This window comes from Bombina bombina, chromosome 3 (genome assembly GCF_027579735.1).
Source record: "Bombina bombina isolate aBomBom1 chromosome 3, aBomBom1.pri, whole genome shotgun sequence".
NCBI lineage: Eukaryota > Metazoa > Chordata > Amphibia > Anura > Bombinatoridae > Bombina > Bombina bombina.
In genome coordinates, this window is record NC_069501.1 from 305,669,682 (window position 1) to 305,689,281 (window position 19,600).

The 19,600-nt window shown below is 38.8% G+C and overlaps 1 protein-coding gene and 1 long non-coding RNA gene across 6 annotated transcripts in view; one reads left to right on the forward strand and one right to left on the reverse strand.

Moving 5' to 3' along the window:
* Positions 1-19,600, reverse strand: part of SH3KBP1 (SH3 domain containing kinase binding protein 1) — a 950,191-nt gene that overhangs the window by 99,227 nt on the left and 831,364 nt on the right. For all 3 annotated transcript variants that reach the window (XM_053706396.1, XM_053706397.1, XM_053706398.1), the window contains 2 exons: positions 15,406-15,457; positions 249-329 (listed from right to left, as the gene is read on the reverse strand). In XM_053706396.1, coding sequence (XP_053562371.1) covers positions 249-329; positions 15,406-15,457 — 133 coding nt within the window. The remainder of the gene's footprint in view (positions 1-248; positions 330-15,405; positions 15,458-19,600) is intronic.
* LOC128653231 (uncharacterized) overlaps positions 1-19,600 on the forward strand; it is a 155,770-nt gene that overhangs the window by 43,119 nt on the left and 93,051 nt on the right. The window lies entirely within an intron of this gene.

The window sequence follows — 19,600 nt, forward strand, 5'->3', positions numbered from 1 at the left end:
AAACAAGTTAAACACATAAGTAAAGTCCCTCTCTAGAGTTACAAACCTTGCAGTGCCAAGCAGGCCATGGTCAGCCAATCAGCAGAAGTGGTCACACGACACCCTCTCAATCACCAGCTGTGTCCTTGCAATTCCTTTGCAGAGGTTAAATACATAGTAATCTAGGCTTACTAATGCAAAAATCCCATGCTATAATGAATATGTAATGTTTTCATTAGAATGTCGCTATAAGAAATGATAATTCTTACCCTTTTCCTCTGGTCTGTGTGGAAGAGTTTCTGGCCTTTCTGGAGGTATTTTACGAGATTCCTGCTTTCTATCTGATGTACCTATATATTGGAGAGAAAAAAAGATCAGATCACAGCATCATGAATACATCTTATTTTATCTTTGTCCTCCTTAATGAAATAGCAGACAGGAAAAGACCATAACCTTGGAAATGCAAAGATGAGCAATATAAGTGGCCCTGAGAAACAAGCAGCATACTGCAAAGGAAGGAGCTTAGCTCGGACACCTTGAAAGAAATGAGATTAGCTAGTTTAGCTCAGTATGCAGCTTACTTGAAATTCATACAAGCAATTCCCGGGATGCAGTTTTAACCCTTTAAAAGGACAGTCTACTTTATAATTGTTATTGTTTAAAAAGATAGATAATCCCTTTGTTACCCATTCCCCAGTTTTGCATAACCAACACTGTTATATTAATATACTTTTCTGTGATTACCTTGTATGTAAGCCTCTGCAGACTGCCCCCTTATTTCAGTTCTTTTGACACTTGCATTTTATCCAATCAGTGCTGACTCCACAGGAATGAGCACAATGTTAACCATATGGCGCACACATGAACTAGCACTGTCTAGCTGTGAAAAACTGTCAAAATGCACTGAAATATGAGGCGGCATTCAAGGGCTTAGAATTAGCATATGAGCCTAATTAGGTTTAGCTTTCAACAAAGAATACCAAGAGAATAAAGCAAATTTGATGATAAAAGTAAATTGAAAGTTGTTTAAAATTGCATGCCCTATCTGAATCATGAACGTTTAATTTTGACTAGACTGTCCCTTTAAGTGCCTCAAATATAAACTGTAATTAACTACATCTTTTAAAGTAAAATATTTCTAAGTAGTAGCTTGTAACCAGGGTAACAAAACTAAATATTTTTTTTTTAAAAATGTATCAGATAATCTGACCTTAAATAAAATGATTAGCATATAACACTATATTTATTAGAGATTATTTCCAAGGGAAACAAAAGCCATATTGCTGAATATCCATACTTTACCAGAATCTACTGTTTATGCTTATTTAATATTGCAAGTACAACACTAAACTATACAAAAAATAAATAAAAACATAAGATCACATTATAACTCTGCTGATACAATATGAAAAACACCCACTAGATGGCAAGAATGCACTGCTGTATTCTGACTTGTTATTAAAATACAGATGTTAATATAACTCATCGTCTGTCGTGCATACACTTTACCTCTTCCAGGCATATAAGAGTTTAATTGCACTTTGTGTAATAACTATATTTTATTTAATGAAATGTTTTAGTCATTCTTTAAATCATGAGTAAATTCACTGGTGAATGACCTTTTATCGCTTCATTCTGCACAGGGAAGTTACCATCTCAATACATTCTAAGTAGAACAGAACACTTTGGGGCTGATTTACCAAATGTCGGACGGACATGATCCACTGTAGCGGATCGACATTGCTAAATACCGACAGCATACGCTGTCAGCATTTAACATTGCATAAGCATTTCTAGTGAAATGCTTGTGCAATGCCGCCCCCTGCACTTTCACGGCCAATCGCCAGCAGTGGGTGTCAATCATGCAGATCGTATCTGATCGGGATGATTGCTGTCCGTCGCCTCAGAGGTGGCGGACGAGCGCTTCTTAACTCCTGATTCTGGCGAGCCTGAAGGCTCGCGCAGAATTAGCAACATTGACTGCTTAGTAAATCGGCCCCTTTGTATCACTCAACAGATATAGGAATAAAATTGTTCATGGCAGTTTTTCCTACCCATATTTAAACTTAGAGACTTGGTCCATGTTATATTTACTGGAGGCATCTCATAGAGGATATAATCAGCAAAGTGGCAACTGACCACGTTCCCAAAGGCTAACGTACTTGTATAGACAGACCTGGCAAAATAATCTTTATGGAGATCTATACTGGCACACCAGACTAATAAGATGCTTTTATTTTATCTTATTTTAGTGATCTTTATAGTTTAGCCTGACTTAGATAATAAACCACAATTACAACAACAATTTCCTTCTGCACATGGAACTTACTTGCAGAAATAAATAGGCATCCAGCTCATTAATGACCCCTCCTTGGCAAGGATGTAGTGCTATGTTAAGGATCAAGAGAACCAGCCAGAGATTGTTCTGCAGTGCTGCCATAACAATTCCATAGCCGTATGTCTATGTTGTGGAACATAATATATGTATTGTTCAAATCTACAAATAAATTCCTTTATTCTCAAATCACCAGCTTCTAAAATATATTTCAATCAAGGTCGGATTGGCCTACCAGGACACCAGAAAATTTCCTAGTGGGCTAAAGCAGCTAGGGCTGGAAAACTACAATTTAAAGGGGTGATTAATGGATACAATTGGGTTATAGGGTACCTATATAAGCACAATCTAGCACTTTTCTAAATACAAACTAATAGAATATAATTCTAATATAATTTTTTTTACGGAAGGAGTATCCCTGTAATCCCCTTTGATAAAAATGGGGTGTATGCATTATACGGAGTCAACGTAAAATAGGGCCGGTCTCCAAATTTTCCAGGGCTGCTTTTTATTCACAGTCCAGCCCTGATTTCTATACACCATAACCATTAAAATGCACTTTAAAATCTCCAACAAATGGATTATGAATCTGCCTACTGCATCAGCAATGCATGTCAATGATAGTGTACTGCAGATCTATGATGTAGTGTGAGGAATTATGGTTACAGTTAATTTTATTTCCAGATTGTATGCTCTATTCCTGCACCTTATCTTAGAGCTTAGCAAATTAGAAGCTTGCACTACAGCCAGACAACTCTGGTTCATGTATTGGTAACATTGTGCTCACTACCATAGAAACGAAAATGGGTTCACAAGAACAAACACTAACTGGCTAAAATGCAAGATTGTAAAAAGCGAAACAAAAAGCGCTGAGGTAAGGGGCAGTCTGCAGGGGATACTATTAATTGTTTTGTTTTTTTTCACACTAAAGACGGAACCAGTACAGCTTTGTGATACTTTCTTTTTCGCATTGATTACTTAGCATTGATTATTTTTGCATGTTCATGGAAAACGGGGCAGTTTTTGCATATCACAATTTGGATACTGAGCATGTTTTAGGTGCGTTTTTCTATCATGACATGTGACTTTTGACATTCTTTTGTTTATCATATGCATTGTAGTATTTGAAGAGTATGCCACACAGGTATATGGTATTTACTATATGTAGAAGTACTTTTACAAAAATGCAAATTAAGTTGCACAAAAAAAAAAAGAATGCCTTACAATATATATATATATATATATATATATATATATAGTATATTACTTAAAGGGACACTGTACCCAAATTTTTTCTTTTGTGATTCAGATAGAGCATGCAATTATTTTTTTTTTCCTTTTATATTTTTATTGAGGTTAAGATCACAATACAACATAACTGTGATACGTCAAAAAAGAAAGAGAAATGCATAAATACAGAAGAAAGAAATTCACAATATACAGATCATAAAAAACATGTTATTATTTCTGTTGCATCACAAAATAAAAGAAAAAACAAAGAAAAAGAAGTAGTCTCAACCTCATTTTTTTTTTCTTTCCCTTTTTCCCCTGGCTTCAGGGTATTCATATCGAGAAGAAGTAAAACATAGTGACATAGTGCTTATTCTTTTTCACAGAATATTAATGTAAATTAAACTTTCAGATGCAACATATACCATGATTTACCTTATTTTGTCATACTATATCTTATCTTTTGGAGACAAGTCATATTTGTCACTTTCTCCTTAGTATCACTCCCCCCTCCCCGCCCAGGAAGAAAGAAAAAAAAAAAAGAAAAAAAAAAAAAGGGAGGGGAACCCCCCGATAGAATCTACCAAACCCCCAATAGTACAAGTTCCGAATTTCTAAATGGGAAGATCAGATGATCTATTTCCACTGCCGAAAAAATCTTAATAAACAGAGACCATTTTGCAAAAAACTTTCTGATGTCCCCTTCGTCGTTCATATTGGTGTCTAACTGTTCTAATATACATTGTTTTTTTAGACAGTTTTTGATCTCCATAATCGTTGGTGTTGCAGTCGATTTCCATTTTTTAAGAATCAAATATCTGGCTGCAACCACTGTCGTGTTGATTAATTTATATTGAGGATGTAATTTTTCCTTGTCTTTTCTCAGGAAAACACTATAGCTCAGGGTTATTTCAAATGGAGGGATCTTTACTATGTTTTTTAACCAGTATTCTACTTTTTTCCAGAATTGACCCACTTTAGGGCAGCTCCATATCATATGAACCAAGTCCGCTGCAGGTTTTGAACATTTTGGACACTTATTAAATTTATTGTTCCCACATTTCAAGCCTTTCTCTGGGGTGAAATACACCTTGTATAGCAGTTTAACTTGTGATTCCCTCCAGGTTGAGGATAATGTAGTCTGAGCTATTCTTGTGATAGAGCCCTGTACCAGCTGAGCATCAGCATTGCTCTCTGGAATTAAGTTATTCCATTCAGCCGAGAGTTTTTCAAGATTTGATGTACCCTTGAGGGAAACTAGCATATAATAGCATGGTGAGATGGAGGACTGGCCATTTTTCACCATTTCTAACCACCCCTCCAATTTCCCCCACATCCATCCTCCATTTACCTCCCTCCTGAGTTCTGTTACAAAGTGTCTGGCCTGCAAGTAGGCAAAGAATTCTCTGTTGTAGATATCAAATTCCTGCCTGAGTGATTCATAAGTTTTAATCGCTTGATTCTCTCTATCTATAAACTGAATAGCCCTATCCAATCCTACCGTATGCCATCTTTGAAATGTAGCTGAATCTAGGCCAGCCGGAAATTTCGGGTTGCCCCGATATGGAACAAACTTAGATGCATTACAATCTAATAATAGGAGCTTGCCCAATTTCCACCAACTTTGTATAGGGTTGTAAATTGTTTTAAATGATTTCAGCTCCTGCGGTATTGATTTGGATTTACAATGTATTAAGGCTACTGGAAGGAATGGGTAACAAATGTTATTCTCTAGGTCGTTGTTTGTTATATAGTCTTTGGAAAAAATCCAATCTGCCACAATACGTGCTAAATAAGCCATATTATACAGACGTACATCCGGCAGTGCAAAACCCCCTTGGTTTCTTGGTAGTTGTAATTTAAAAAAAGCAATTCTTGGTTTTTTGTTCTGCCACATGTATCTTCTCAACACCGCATTCAACTGCCGAATGTCTTTCCCTTTGAGAATTAATGGAACATTTTGGAGAATATATAGCAGTTTTGGCAGTAATACCATTTTGAACAGAGCTATCCTACCAGATATGGACAGAGGAAGACTTTGCCAGTTTGTTAAACTCTGTTTGATATCCTGCAATATTGGGGGAATATTTAATTCATAGAGCTTGTCTATATTAGATGGAATTAGGACACCTAGATATTTAAAGGCCTCTGACACTATCTTAAAGGGTATGTTTGATGGTGATTTTTTATTTTTTCTCAGCCATAGCATTTCTGATTTTGAAGTATTGACTTTATAGCCTGAAAAAGAACCAAATTGTTTGATGATCAGTATTAACTTTGGCAGGTTGTCTTTGATATTTGCTATGTAGAGAAGGATATCGTCTGCATATAATGCAATTTTGAGCTCCTTATTTCGTATTTTTATGCCTTCTAATTGATGTCTTACCATCATAGCTAAGGGCTCTATTGAAATGTCGAAAAGCAGGGGGGAGAGAGGACACCCCTGCCGAGTTCCCCTCTCCAGTATAATCTCCTGGGTAAGGGAACCATTAACCAGCAGTCTTGTAGATGGTTTGTTGTATAGATTTTTAATCAGTTGACAAAATTTACCTTCAAACCCAAATTTAATTAAGGACTCTGTTATATGATCATAATGAACCGAGTCAAATGCTTTTTCCGCATCTATAGAAATGACTGCCTGGTCAGGGATGTCCTCCCCCCCCTCCATGCCCACCCCCGTCTTAAAGTAGTCTACCGTCAACAGAACTTCTCTTATCTTTGCTGATGAGTTGCGTTTGTAAAGAAAACCTGCTTGATCTTTGTGTATAATAATAGGTAGGATAGATTGTAGTCTGTTTGCTAAGATAGATGTTAAAATCTTATAGTCTATGTTCAGTAGGGCTATGGGTCTGTATGACTCTTTTAAGGTAGGGTCTTTACCCTGTTTAGGTATTAATATTGTGTTTGATGCCGAGAAAGAGGGGGGAATTGGAAGCCCGTCTATGTATATTGCATTATATAGATTACAGAGATTTGGAACTATCGATGGCGAAAGAATTTTATAAAATTCATTTGGTAATGAATCTGGGCCGGGTGCCTTATCAGATGCAAGTTTGTTAATGACTTTCTCTGTTTCCAGCTCCGTGATAGGAGCGTTTAGGATCTCTAACTCTTCCCTTCCTAGAGATGGGGGTGTCAATTGTCTCCAGAGTTGAGCAGATTGAGTCTTATCTGATTTTTTAGACGAATATATCTCCTGAAAATATGTGAACAAGAGGTCTGCTATCTCCTCTGACCTAGTTATTGTTTTGCCTTCCTGTTGGAGTGACTCAATCACAGTTGCTCCTTTTGATCCTTTTACTAAATTGGCCAGGAGCTTACCTGTTTTATTTCCAAATCTGTAAAGTTTGGCTTGGAGTTTTAATTCTTTTTGCGAAGCCTAGTAGGTTAAATACGTATCTCTCTCATTTTTAGCCTTTATATATTTAAGCCAATTAATCCTTGATTTATCTAAGAGATAGTGATTATAGGAGTTGATTAATGAACTAATCACTTCTTTCTCTCTGATTTTGATTTTTTTCTGAAGATTGGCTGTATAAGATATTATTTCACCCCTTAAAACAGCTTTTGCTGCCTCCCAAAATATCATAGGATGCCTACTATACTCAACATTATGCTTTTGATAGATAACTGGGAAAAAAAAAACGTGCTTGTTTGCATCTCTTATCAGGTTCCTGAAACTGAAGAACAATGGGGGCATGGTCCGAGAGGGAGATAGGTAAGATCTCTGTCATTACTTTCCGCTCTAAGAGCTTAGTGTCCAATAAAAATAGGTCAATTCTGGAAAATGATTTATGGGCCCTAGATAAGCATGTAAAATTTCTTGTCTCTGGATTTTGCAGTCTCCAAATGTCTTTTACTGCCAAATTCTGTGTGATTTTTTTTAAAAATCTTGGTTTCCAAGTTATCTCTTTTATTTTTGAGTTGATTAGCAACTGATCTTAGTCTGTCTAGCGGATATTGTGGGGCCATGTTAAAATCCCCCCCACATATCAAAAAACCTTCCTGGAATAACATAATTTTATTTAATAAGGAGTCCCAGAAGGATGAGTCTATCACATTAGGTGCGTATAGATTACATAGTGTGTATGTGGTTTTCGCCACCTTAATTTTTAACAGTATGAATCTCCCCTCTGGGTCTACCTTTGTACTAAGAATCTCTAAGCCATTGGCCATTATCTTTTTTCCCCAAGAGTATGGCTACGCCTCTTTTCCTATTTAAACTAGGAGTGGCCAGTACCTCCTTTACCCAGGATTTCTTTAGTTTCCTAGTTTCCTCTATTTTTAAATGCGTTTCCTGGAGGAATACTATATCAGACTTTATTTTCCTCAATTGGTTTAAAATTGCTGTCCTTTTTATGGGGGATGTGAGACCTCCAATGTTCCACGAAACAAATGTAATACTTTCTAACTTTGCCATATTCTTATCGGGACGCCAAGGGGAGAAAACCAAAGTTTTGAACCATTTCTTAACAATTATCAACTGTCTCACTTTTAATTTGAATATGTTAATTATTCAGAAATATTTATTTTAGCTAAGAGTTCTCTTGCCTCTTTAGCCGTCTCAGCATAGTAAATTTCATCCTTGTCCCATACTTTGAGCCTTGCTGGATAGATCAGGGTAGCCCGTATACCCAGGTTAATGAGTTTAGTGCATGTTGGGGATAACACCCTTCTCTTGGTTGCCGTTTCAACCGAGAAGTCTTGAAACATAAAGATACTAGAGTTCCCTAATGAAATGGGCTGGTTTTTACGGTAATATTGAAAAAGGGTGATTTTATCCTGGAAGTTCAGTAGTTTGACTATAATTGGTCTTGGCCTAGCTTTCTCTGTGTTGTCTGGGGCAGGTCTCCCTAATCTATGAGCTCTTTCAATAATAATTTTAGGATATGCAATTGGAATTTTGAGGAGTTGAACTAGTGTTTCAGAAATGAAGTTATTTAAATTATCATACTGCTTCTCTTCTGGTACTCCTATGATTCTAAAATTATTCCGTCTAGAACTGTTTTCTAAATCCTCAATTTTAAACTGAAGTTTTTCGATTGTTGCTTCATTAATTTTAGATTTTGTGGTATATGTGACCGTTAGATCTTCAAGATCTGAGACTCGTTGCTCAAGTTCTTGTACTCTGTTGGAGAACTGCCTAAGCTCTTGTGAAAGTGATCTCATATCTTGCTTGATCTCTGACCTCAGAGTGTCAAACTTAGGGGCAAGTGCTTCTAAGATACTATCCACCAAGGCTTGGGTATTAGAGGGTTCGCTAGGGTATGAAGAATTGCTGGGAACTAGATTAGTATCCACTGAGGTGTTTATTGAGCTTTTTATTTTCTTATCTCTGTTTCTGTTCGCCATGGTTGGAGAGGGGGTTTTACCGTAAATGTTTAGGAATTTATCCGTGTGTGGTGAACCCACCTGTGATTTAGGACTGTGCTCTTGATTTTAGGTTTACCAAAGTGATAATATTAAGTGAGGGGGAAAAAAAAAAAAAAAAAACCCGCAGGGGAGTGATAGAAAAAAAAAGGATGTGAGGAATTATGTGTGGTAGTGATAGTGATGGGCAGTTGAGGGAAATAATAAAAGAAAAAAAAAATACTGTGAGAAAAATTCACGTGTTATTGATAGTGAACAAAATCCAATAAGTGATTAGTTGTGAGGCCACAACAAAAGTGACTGAGTTTAACCCCTTCTCTTCTCCTGGCTCTCTGTGTTCACACTTTGCTCTAAAAGCTTCTTCCACTTATGATATCCCTAGCCCCTGCTTTACTTCTAAGGTCTATTGCTTCCTTCGGCCAAGTTGACCCTTTGATTCAGTGGTTTAGTTAAGTTAATACAGACAGCGAAAAGGTGTTTAAATAATACGTGCAGTTTACAGCATTTTCCCCCTTTCCTACTCCTTCCCCTCCAAGGCTGCTTTGCTGTTGCTCCCTTTTACATATGGCTTACTGAATTATATTAATAACTTTTTTAATCTATTATGAGCCTGGGCAGCTAGTTTTGCTGCAGTTCCTGATCTACTCTCTGTAACCTCTGCCAAAAATAGTAGGGAGCCTCAAAACTGAGCGTGTTGCAGCTCCTGTATCTATTTCACAGACTCAATAGAAATTAAATCTGGTGAATCAGACACCACTATTTTTGCTTAAATCGTGTTTTGTTTCAGACTAATATCGCATTTAAACAGTGACCCAGCTAATATATTCACCCCGGTATCACAGTTATCACAGTGCCATTACTATACCATCATTATTGTATATACCACAATTATGTCACAGTCACCACGGTGTATAGCACAGTTATCGCATGTGAAGGGCAGATAACCAATTTGATTCACATTTTTCCCAATAATTATTCATGCATAATATATAGCCAATATATCCGTATAACCCTTGCACAATATGACTTCTTTTAAGTCTAAGGCGTTTTAGACATATTAATATTGACAAGAAATGAGCTATTGTAATAGATAACAGTAATACTTTAACTTTGCTTATACTTCAAAAAACAGAATTATTGTATTAACCCAATCTCCTAAACACAGAGAAGAGTTTGAGTGAAATAAAGTTCCCAGTTCCAAGGTTAGCAGGGGAGTCTCCCCCTTCTTACTCCCCTCTATCTTTCTCTAGTCAGATGGAGAGGTAAACTCTTCACTCAGGGCCAACTTGTCCCAGTTTGACCGGTAGATGGCTCAGGGTTATTTCCCTTATCTGGACCAACACAGGGAAGAAAACAGTAAAAAATAATAAAGAGTACCTGACCCAGTCAAGAGAGCGTGGTGGACCTGTAGGTATATCTTTCCCTTAAGAACCGGCAGCGGCTTCCTTATGCAGCATCAGTGAGAGGAACAAGGTCCGGTTCTGCTTCTTCCAGGAACCTACACTCATGGCTGATTAGCAGCCAAGCCCTCCTTTTCACAGAGAGGCCACCAAAGGACACCGGGGAAAAAAAAAAAAAAAAAGAGACAGGGCTCCTCCAAATGCCGGTCGTAACCAGCCAGCTCAACCCCTGTCGGCTCTAAACATCCAGCGCCTGGTTACCTCCGCTACCACAGCATGGAAGTTGCCTGCAGGCTCCCTTCTGGGTTTCCGTCTCTCGCTCGATCTTCGACGTCTGCATCCCAGTCACCTGACAGCCGCACCTCCGGACCAGGCCCCCTCACGCAACAACGGTGGGAGGGGGAAGGCGACTCTGCACAGGGCTCAGACACAACTGCGCTTCTCAGCTGGGTGTCCCCACAGCAAAACAGGTATGGGGGGATTTACCTCCGGCTCTTGACACTCGATCTCCCACACAATTGCGTCCTGGCACCAGGTACCTACAATTTGTTTTATCTGATCGTTCCTGGTCCTATCGTGTTGGTTGTTTTTCAGGCGTCCCCCTCCCCCTCCAGACAGTTTATCTGCTAGGGAGAGAAGGGAACGCTCCTGTTCCAGTTGTATTGTGAATAGTCAATTTACCATTTCTTTCTTGCAGTAACTAAGCAAGACCAGGGGGGACCCATGCAAAAGAAAGTCAGTAGTTAGCAATCAGTCCTTTTCCACCCCTATACCATTCAATTTAGTGCGTTGGTTTAGCACTACTGAGGCTCCGGTAGTGATGATTTGTTGAGGCTTAGCAAGCCGCCCAAGCTCTGGGTTTTTCGGGCGCGAAGATCCACCGCCAGTAGCTCACTGGGAATCACAGAGCAGGTGTTCACCTGAGCTTCCACACATGCTCCTCCCCCGGAACCTCCTAGAGCCTAGAGCATGTCATTTTAAGCAACTTTCTAATTTACTCCTATTATCCAATAGCATGCCATTTTCTAGAGCATGCAATTTTAAGCAACTTTCTAATTTACGCCTATTATCAATTTTTCTTCGTTCTCTTGATATCTTTATTTGAAAAAGAAGGCATCTAAGCTGAGGAGCCAGCAAATTTGTGGTTCAGAACCATGGACAGCAATTGTTTATTGGTGCTGCCCAATCAGCAAGGACAACCCAGGTTGTTCACCAAAAATGGGCCGGCATCTAAACTTAAATTCTTGCTTTTCAAATAAACATAGCAAGAGAATGAAGAAAATGTGATAATAGGAGTACATTAGGAAGTTGCTTCAAATTGCATGCTCTATCTGAATTACAAAAGAAAAAATTTGGGTACAGTGTCCCTTTAAAGGTGAACATGAGTTGAAAAGATCATATCATGCATGCATTTATAATAATTTTATTAAGAGAAAAATAAAGACCAGTCAAACGATACACACACACACACTATGTTAAAATAACTTGAACTCAGGGTTAAATTAAAAAATGTCGTGATACAATGTATATCAGACCAGTTATATCCCCTTGAATATCAGGAGCTAGAATAGCAACATAAATTATAAAAAAAAATATATGTGCTAATCTGAGGCTGAGTTGCTTCTATTGTGGGAGCTGACTCTGAGGAAGCGTTATGTGAAACGCGTGTCAGGGGCGCTCTCATGATGGAACAGTCCCTCTTAACGTCGCTTACTTAGGTGTTTTGATGTTATAAACAGCTATTTTTTTCTATTCCGGTAAAACATATCAGATAGAGTAAAAGTAATGTCAGTGTCCGCTATATAAGGAGCTTATCCCCAGATTAGCACATATTTTTTTTCTATAATTCACGCTGCTATATTATTTGTATAATTTATGTTGCTATTCAAGGGGATATAACAGGTCTGATATATATTGTATCAATACAATAGGCTATTTTTTAATTTAAATGCTAGTAAGATGTGTGGTGATATATGTGCAGGACTCAACTATGCAGCCCCTAATTCTGATATGCTCCCAGTATCAGAAAGTGTTAAGTCTAAAACAAATTGGGGGAGGGGTGCGCTCAAAAACAGAGCAGTGAGTGGGACTGAGTCTATTGCCTATAACTAATATATATATTTTTATATTTTATCAGAGGCTCGTTGTTATTTGGCAACCTAGTTAGGGAAGGTAAATTGCCGTGATATCATGTGATTATATGGTGGGGGGATATTATAAGTGGATCCTCAATAGGATAAGATACACGTATGTGTGCAATGTGGTTCGTTACAAATTGTGATACAATATGTTACAAGATAGCAATGCTTTAAAGTGCAAAATACATATGGTGGAAACAAACAACAATATGTGGTGTAAAAAACAGATACTTCCAAATTAAAAACAAAAACAAATATTCAATTGTATTAATATTCAGTTCATAGATATAAACAAATAAAAGCAAATAAAAACAAATAAAATGAGCATATCTTTTCAATGAATATATCAAATAATGCACTGTGTCAGTGAAAATGGTGTCGGTAAAAATAACTTGTCAGCATAGACAAAAAATACTGAGATATAGCTGATATGATAATAGACACTCTTGTTCAAACTATGTCCTTGAAAGGATATGATGATTATAGTTCAGCATGAAATGTAAGAGTTAAAAGTTGTGGCCACAACTATTTGTAAGGGATCCAAAGAGCTCCAAAGAGCTATTTCCTGTTTAGGTAGCTTATGTAGCTTATAATGTCCCGTTATTAAAATAGAGTATACGGAGTTCTTATGATGCTCGCCCCTACCGGACTACCGATATCCCTTACCTCCTCTTCTAGTATCGTGGGTTATGGGAAGGTTGTAATTAACTCGGGATGTGTCTCAGTTCGGCGTGTTGCCGTGTAGCTGTGGTAATATGTGAGCGTCTCACCTTCAAATTTCCCGGTCAGTCCTTCCTACCCTGACGTCTACACAGAGTAGTCACGTGGTCCTCGGAGGTCCAATCGGATAGCCGGGTCGTTGGGGGGAGTGGTGCGATAGCGGTTCTATCGGATTTTCTTGCTGGAGCCAAATTCGGTCACACTGGATTGTCAAAATCTACGCGTTTCAGCGCTGGATATGCGCCTTTTGACAATCCAGTGTGACCGAATTTGGCTCCAGCAAGAAAATCCGATAGAACTGCTATCGCACCACTCCCCCCAACGACCCGGCTATCCGATTGGACCTCCGAGGACCACGTGCATACTCTATGTAGACGTCAGGGTGGGAAGGATTGACCGGGAAATTTGAAGGTGAGACGCTCAGATATTACCACAGCTAAACGGCAACACGCCGAACTGAGACACATCCCGGGTTAATTACAACCTTCCCATAACCCACGATACTAGAAGAGGAGGTAAGGGATATCGGTAGTCCGGTAGGGGCGAGCATCATAAGAACTCCGTATACTCTATTTTAATAACGGGACATTATAAGCTACATAAGCTACCTAAACAGGAAATAGCTCTTTGGAGCTCTTTGGATCCCTTACAAATAGTTGTGGCCACAACTTTTAACTCTTACATTTCATGCTGAACTATAATCATCATATCCTTTCAAGGACATAGTTTGAACAAGAGTGTCTATTATCATATCAGCTATATCTCAGTATTTTTTGTCTATGCTGACAAGTTATTTTTACCGACACCATTTTCACTGACACAGTGCATTATTTGATATATTCATTGAAAAGATATGCTCATTTTATTTGTTTTTATTTGCTTTTATTTGTTTATATCTATAAACTGAATATTAATACAATTGAATATTTGTATTTGTTTTTAATTTGGAAGTATCTGTTTTTTACACCACATATTGTTGTTTGTTTCCACCATATGTATTTTGCACTTTAAAGCATTGCTATCTTGTAACATATTGTATCACAATTTGTAACGAACCACATTGCACACATACGTGTATCTTATCCTATTGAGGATCCACTTATAATATCCCCCCACCATATAATCACATGATATCACGGCAATTCACCTTCCCTAACTAGGTTGCCAAATAACAACGAGCCTCTGATAAAATATAAAAATATATATATTAGTTATAGGCAATAGACTCAGTCCCACTCACTGCTCTGTTTTTGAGTGCACCCCTCCCCCAATTTGTTTTAGACTTAGTTTTTAATTTAACCCCGAGTTCAAGCTTTTTTAATGTAGTGTGTGTGCGTGTGTATCGTTTGGCTGGTCTTTTTATCCCAATAAAATTATTATGAATGCATGTATGATATGATCTTTTCAACACATTTTCACCTTTAAATTATATATAGATATAGATATAGAGTAAGGCAATCTATTTTTGTGCACCTTTCTTTGCATTTTTGTAAAAGTACTTATATATTATTATCAAATACTCTTTAATTCATCAGTACGCTAATTTATGCTATGCTACAACACTGCATTTGAAGTAAATATGTCTTAAAGGTGTACTAACCCTCACAACATTTAAGCATATGTATAAGTATCAGGTACTGTTTGCAGTTTGCACTAGCCTGAGGAAACAGCCGTAAAAGCTGTGAAATGCGTTTTTGTGCAATTGATGATTTTTAAATCAATTTTTAATATATATATATATATATATATATATATATATATATATATATATATATATATATAAATATTTTTTTTTACCTATCTGCTACTCTTCTGGATGCTTTATCTTCACTTATCTCTGTGAGCCTGTGGGAAGACAGATGTTGTACTATTGCTAATAAACAGAAGTGCATTCTGCTGGGCGACCGGGAGGATCCAGCTTGCTTACAGTGCACTAGGTTATAGTTGCAATACAATTGTGAGTACATATCTTTTGTACTGCTTGCATTCTATATGTTAAGACTGTTCTTGCCCATGTGGCATCCCTGTGTGCTTTCTTTGTTATAGATATAAATATAACAGTGATGGTTATGCAAAACTGGGGAAAAGGTAATAAAAGGTATTATATATCTTTTTAAACAATAATACATTTTTTTAGTAGACTGTCCCTTAAAGGGGCTCACTTCCAATACCTCCCAAGGTGAAGAAAATAACATCCCAATATTTAGTGTCATTAAAAATGCCCTAGTTTTACCTGTTCCGGTTTTGGTGACGGGAGCTGATGGAGGTGGTGGTTTCTTCGGTCTCTATAATAAAAGATAATTATTTATAATGCATTGTCATTACATTAAGGTATCCACAATAAAATGTTTATACTTCAGTTATAAACACGAGTAAAACGAAAAATAAAATGTAATTTCATAAGACAATGCAGAAAAATATTTTGTACAATAACACCAGATTCATTTTTATTTGAAACAAAATCATGCAGATTTGTAAATAAATGGCAAAAGAGTATAATAATACCAGTATTTATGCACCAAGTTAAACATTAAAAAGAATGGAAATTTAATTCTTCATCAAATAAATATATTGTATTATATTTTATTATTATTATATGTGGCAGAGAGTTTAATTTGGGATTTTCTATACATTAACATTTGATTGGTATTTTAACCTTGTGCATTACTGTACATTTAGCTAGGTTACACAGGCTTTCTGTAGAGAAGCTAGGTAGCACAGGCTTACTGTAGAGAAGCTAGGTAACACAAGCTTGCTGTAGAAAATCTATGTAACACAGGCGTACTGTAGAGAAGCTAGGTAACACAGGCTTAGTGTAGAGAAGCTAGGTAACACAAGCTTGCTGTAGAAAATCTATGTAACACAGGCGTACTGTAGAGAAGCTAGGTAACACAGGCTTACTGTAGAGAAGCTAGGAAAACATAATTTATGCTTACCTGATAAATTTATTTCTCTTGTAGTGTATCCAGTCCACGGATCATCCATTACTTATGGGATATTAACTCCTCCCCAACAGGAAGTGCAAGAGGATTCACCCAGCAGAGCTGCTATATAGCTCCTCCCCTAACTGCCATTACCAGTCATTCGACCGAAAACATGCAGAGAAAGGAAAACCATAGGGTGCAGTGGTGACTGTAGTTTAATGGAAAAATTACCTGCCTTAAAGTGACAGGGCGGGCCGTGGACTGGATACACTACAAGAGAAATAAATTTATCAGGTAAGCATAAATTATGTTTTCTCTTGTTAAGTGTATCCAGTCCACGGATCATCCATTACTTATGGGATACCAATACCAAAGCTAAAGTACACGGATGACGGGAGGGACAGGCAGGCTCTTTATACGGAAGGAACCACTGCCTGAAGAACCTTTCTCCCAAAAACAGCCTCCGAAGAAGCAAAAGTGTCAAATTTGTAAAATTTGGAAAAAGTATGAAGAGAAGACCAAGTTGCAGCCTTGCAAATCTGTTCAACAGAGGCCTCGTTCTTAAAGGCCCAGGTGGAAGCCACAGCTCTAGTAGAATGTGCTGTAATTCTTTCAGGAGGCTGCTGTCCAGCAGTCTCATAGGCTAACCGTATTATGCTACGAAGCCAAAAGGAGAGAGAGGTAGCCGAAGCTTTTTGACCTCTCCTCTGACCAGAATAAACGACAAACAGGGAAGACGTTTGTCGAAAATCCTTAGTTGCCTGTAGATAAAATTTCAGGGCACGGACTACATCTAGATTGTGTAGCAGACGTTCCTTTTTCGAAGAAGGATTAGGACACAAAGATGTAACCACAATCTCTTGATTGATATTCCTGTTAGTGACCACCTTAGGTAGGAACCCAGGTTTAGTACGCAGAACTACCTTGTCTGAATGAAAAATCAGATAAGGAGAATCACAATGAAAGGCAGATAACTCAGAGACTCTTCGAGCCGAGGAAATCGCCATTAAAAACAGAACTTTCCAAGATAACAACTTGATATCAATGGAATGAAGGGGTTCAAACGGAACCCCCTGTAAAACATTAAGAACTAAGTTCAAACTCCATGGTGGAGCAACAGTTTTAAACACAGGCTTGATCCTAGCTAAAGCCTGACAAAAAGCTTGAACGTCCGGAACTTCTGACAGACGTTTGTGTAAAAGAATGGACAGAGCTGAAATCTGTCCCTTTAAGGAACTAGCGGACAAACCCTTTTCTAAACCTTCTTGTAGAAAAGACAATATCCTCGGAATCCTAACCTTACTCCATGAGTAACTCTTGGATTCGCACCAATATAAGTATTTGCGCCATATCTTATGGCAAATCTTTCTGGTAACAGGCTTCCTAGCCTGTATTAAGGTATAAATAACTGACTCAGAAAAACCACGTTTTGATAAAATCAAGCGTTCAATTTCCAAGCAGTCAGCTTCAGAGAAATTAGATTTTGATGTTTGAAGGGACCCTGGATCAGAAGGTCCTGTTTCAGAGGTAGCGACCAAGGTGGACAGGATGACATGTCCACTAGATCTGCATACCAAGTCCTGCGTGGCCATGCAGGCGCTATTAGAATCACTGATGCTCTCTCCTGTTTGATTCTGGCAATCAATCGAGGAAGCATCGGGAAGGGTGGAAACACATAAGCCATCCCGAAGGTCCAAGGTGCTGTCAAAGCATCTATCAGAACCGCTCTCGGATCCCTGGATCTGGACCCGTAACGAGGAAGCTTGGCGTTCTGTCGAGACGCCATGAGATCTATCTCTGGTTTGCCCCAACGTCGAAGTATTTGGGCAAAGACCTCCGGATGAAGTTCCCACTCCCCCGGATGAAAAGTCTGACGACTTAAGAAATCCGCCTCCCAGTTCTCCACTCCCGGGATGTGGATTGCTGACAGGTGGCAAGAGTGAGACTCTGCCCAGCGAATTATCTTTGATACTTCCATCATTGCTAGGGAGCTTCTTGTCCCTCCCTGATGGTTGATGTAAGCTACAGTCGTGATGTTGTCCGACTGAAACCTGATGAACCCCAGAGTTGTTAACTGGGGCCAAGCCAGAAGGGCATTGAGAACTGCTCTCAATTCCAGAATGTTTATTGGTAGGAGACTCTCCTCCTGATTCCATTGTCCCTGAGCCTTCAGAGAATTCCAGACAGCGCCCCAACCTAGTAGGCTGGCGTCTGTTGTTACAATTGTCCAGTCCAGCCTGCTGAATGGCATCCCCCTGGACAGATGTGGCCGAGAAAGCCACCATAGAAGAGAATTTCTGGTCTCTTGATCCAGATTCAGAGTAGGGGACAAGTCTGAGTAATCCCCATTCCACTGACTTAGCATGCACAATTGCAGCGGTCTGAGATGTAGACGTGCAAAGGGTACTATGTCCATTGCTGCTACCATTAAGCCGATCACCTCCATGCATTGAGCTACTGACGGGTGTTGAATGGAATGAAGGACACGGCATGCATTTTGAAGCTTTGTTAACCTGTCTTCTGTCAGGTAAATCTTCATTTCTACAGAATCTATAAGAGTCCCCAAGAAGGGAACTCTTGTGAGTGGAAAGAGAGAACTCTTCTTTTCGTTCACCTTCCATCCATGCGACCTTAGAAATGCCAGTACTAACTCTGTATGAGACTTGGCAGTTTGAAAGCTTGAAGCTTGTATCAGAATGTCGTCTAGGTACGGAGCTACCGCAATTCCTCGCGGTCTTAGTACCGCCAGAAGAGCACCCAGAACCTTTGTGAAGATTCTCGGAGCCGTAGCCAATCCGAATGGAAGAGCTACAAACTGGTAATGCCTGTCTAGAAAGGCAAACCTTAGATACCGGTAATGATCTTTGTGAATCGGTATGTGAAGGTAAGCATCCTTTAAATCCACTGTGGTCATGTACTGACCCTTTTGGATCATGGGTAAAATTGTCCGAATAGTTTCCATTTTGAACGATGGAACTCTTAGGAATTTGTTTAGGATCTTTAAATCCAAGATTGGCCTGAAAGTTCCCTCTTTTTTGGGAACCACAAACAGATTTGAGTAAAACCCTTGTCCTTGTTCCGACCGCGGAACCGGATGGATCACTCCCATTAATAAAAGATCTTGTACGCAGCGTAGAAACGCCTCTTTCTTTATTTGGTTTGTTGACAACCTTGACAGATGAAATCTCCCTCTTGGGGGAGAGAATTTGAAGTCTAGAAGGTATCCCTGAGATATGATCTCTAACGCCCAGGGATCCTGGACATCTCTTGCCCAAGCCTGGGCGAAGAGAGAAAGTCTGCCCCCCACTAGATCCGTTCCCGGATCGGGGGCCCTCGATTCATGCTGTCTTAGGGGCAGCAGCAGGTTTCCTGGCCTGCTTGCCCTTGTTCCAGGACTGGTTAGGTCTCCAGCCTTGTCTGTAGCGAGCAACAGCTCCTTCCTGTTTTGGTGCAGAGGAAGTTGATGCTGCTCCTGCTTTGAAATTACGAAAGGAACGAAAATTA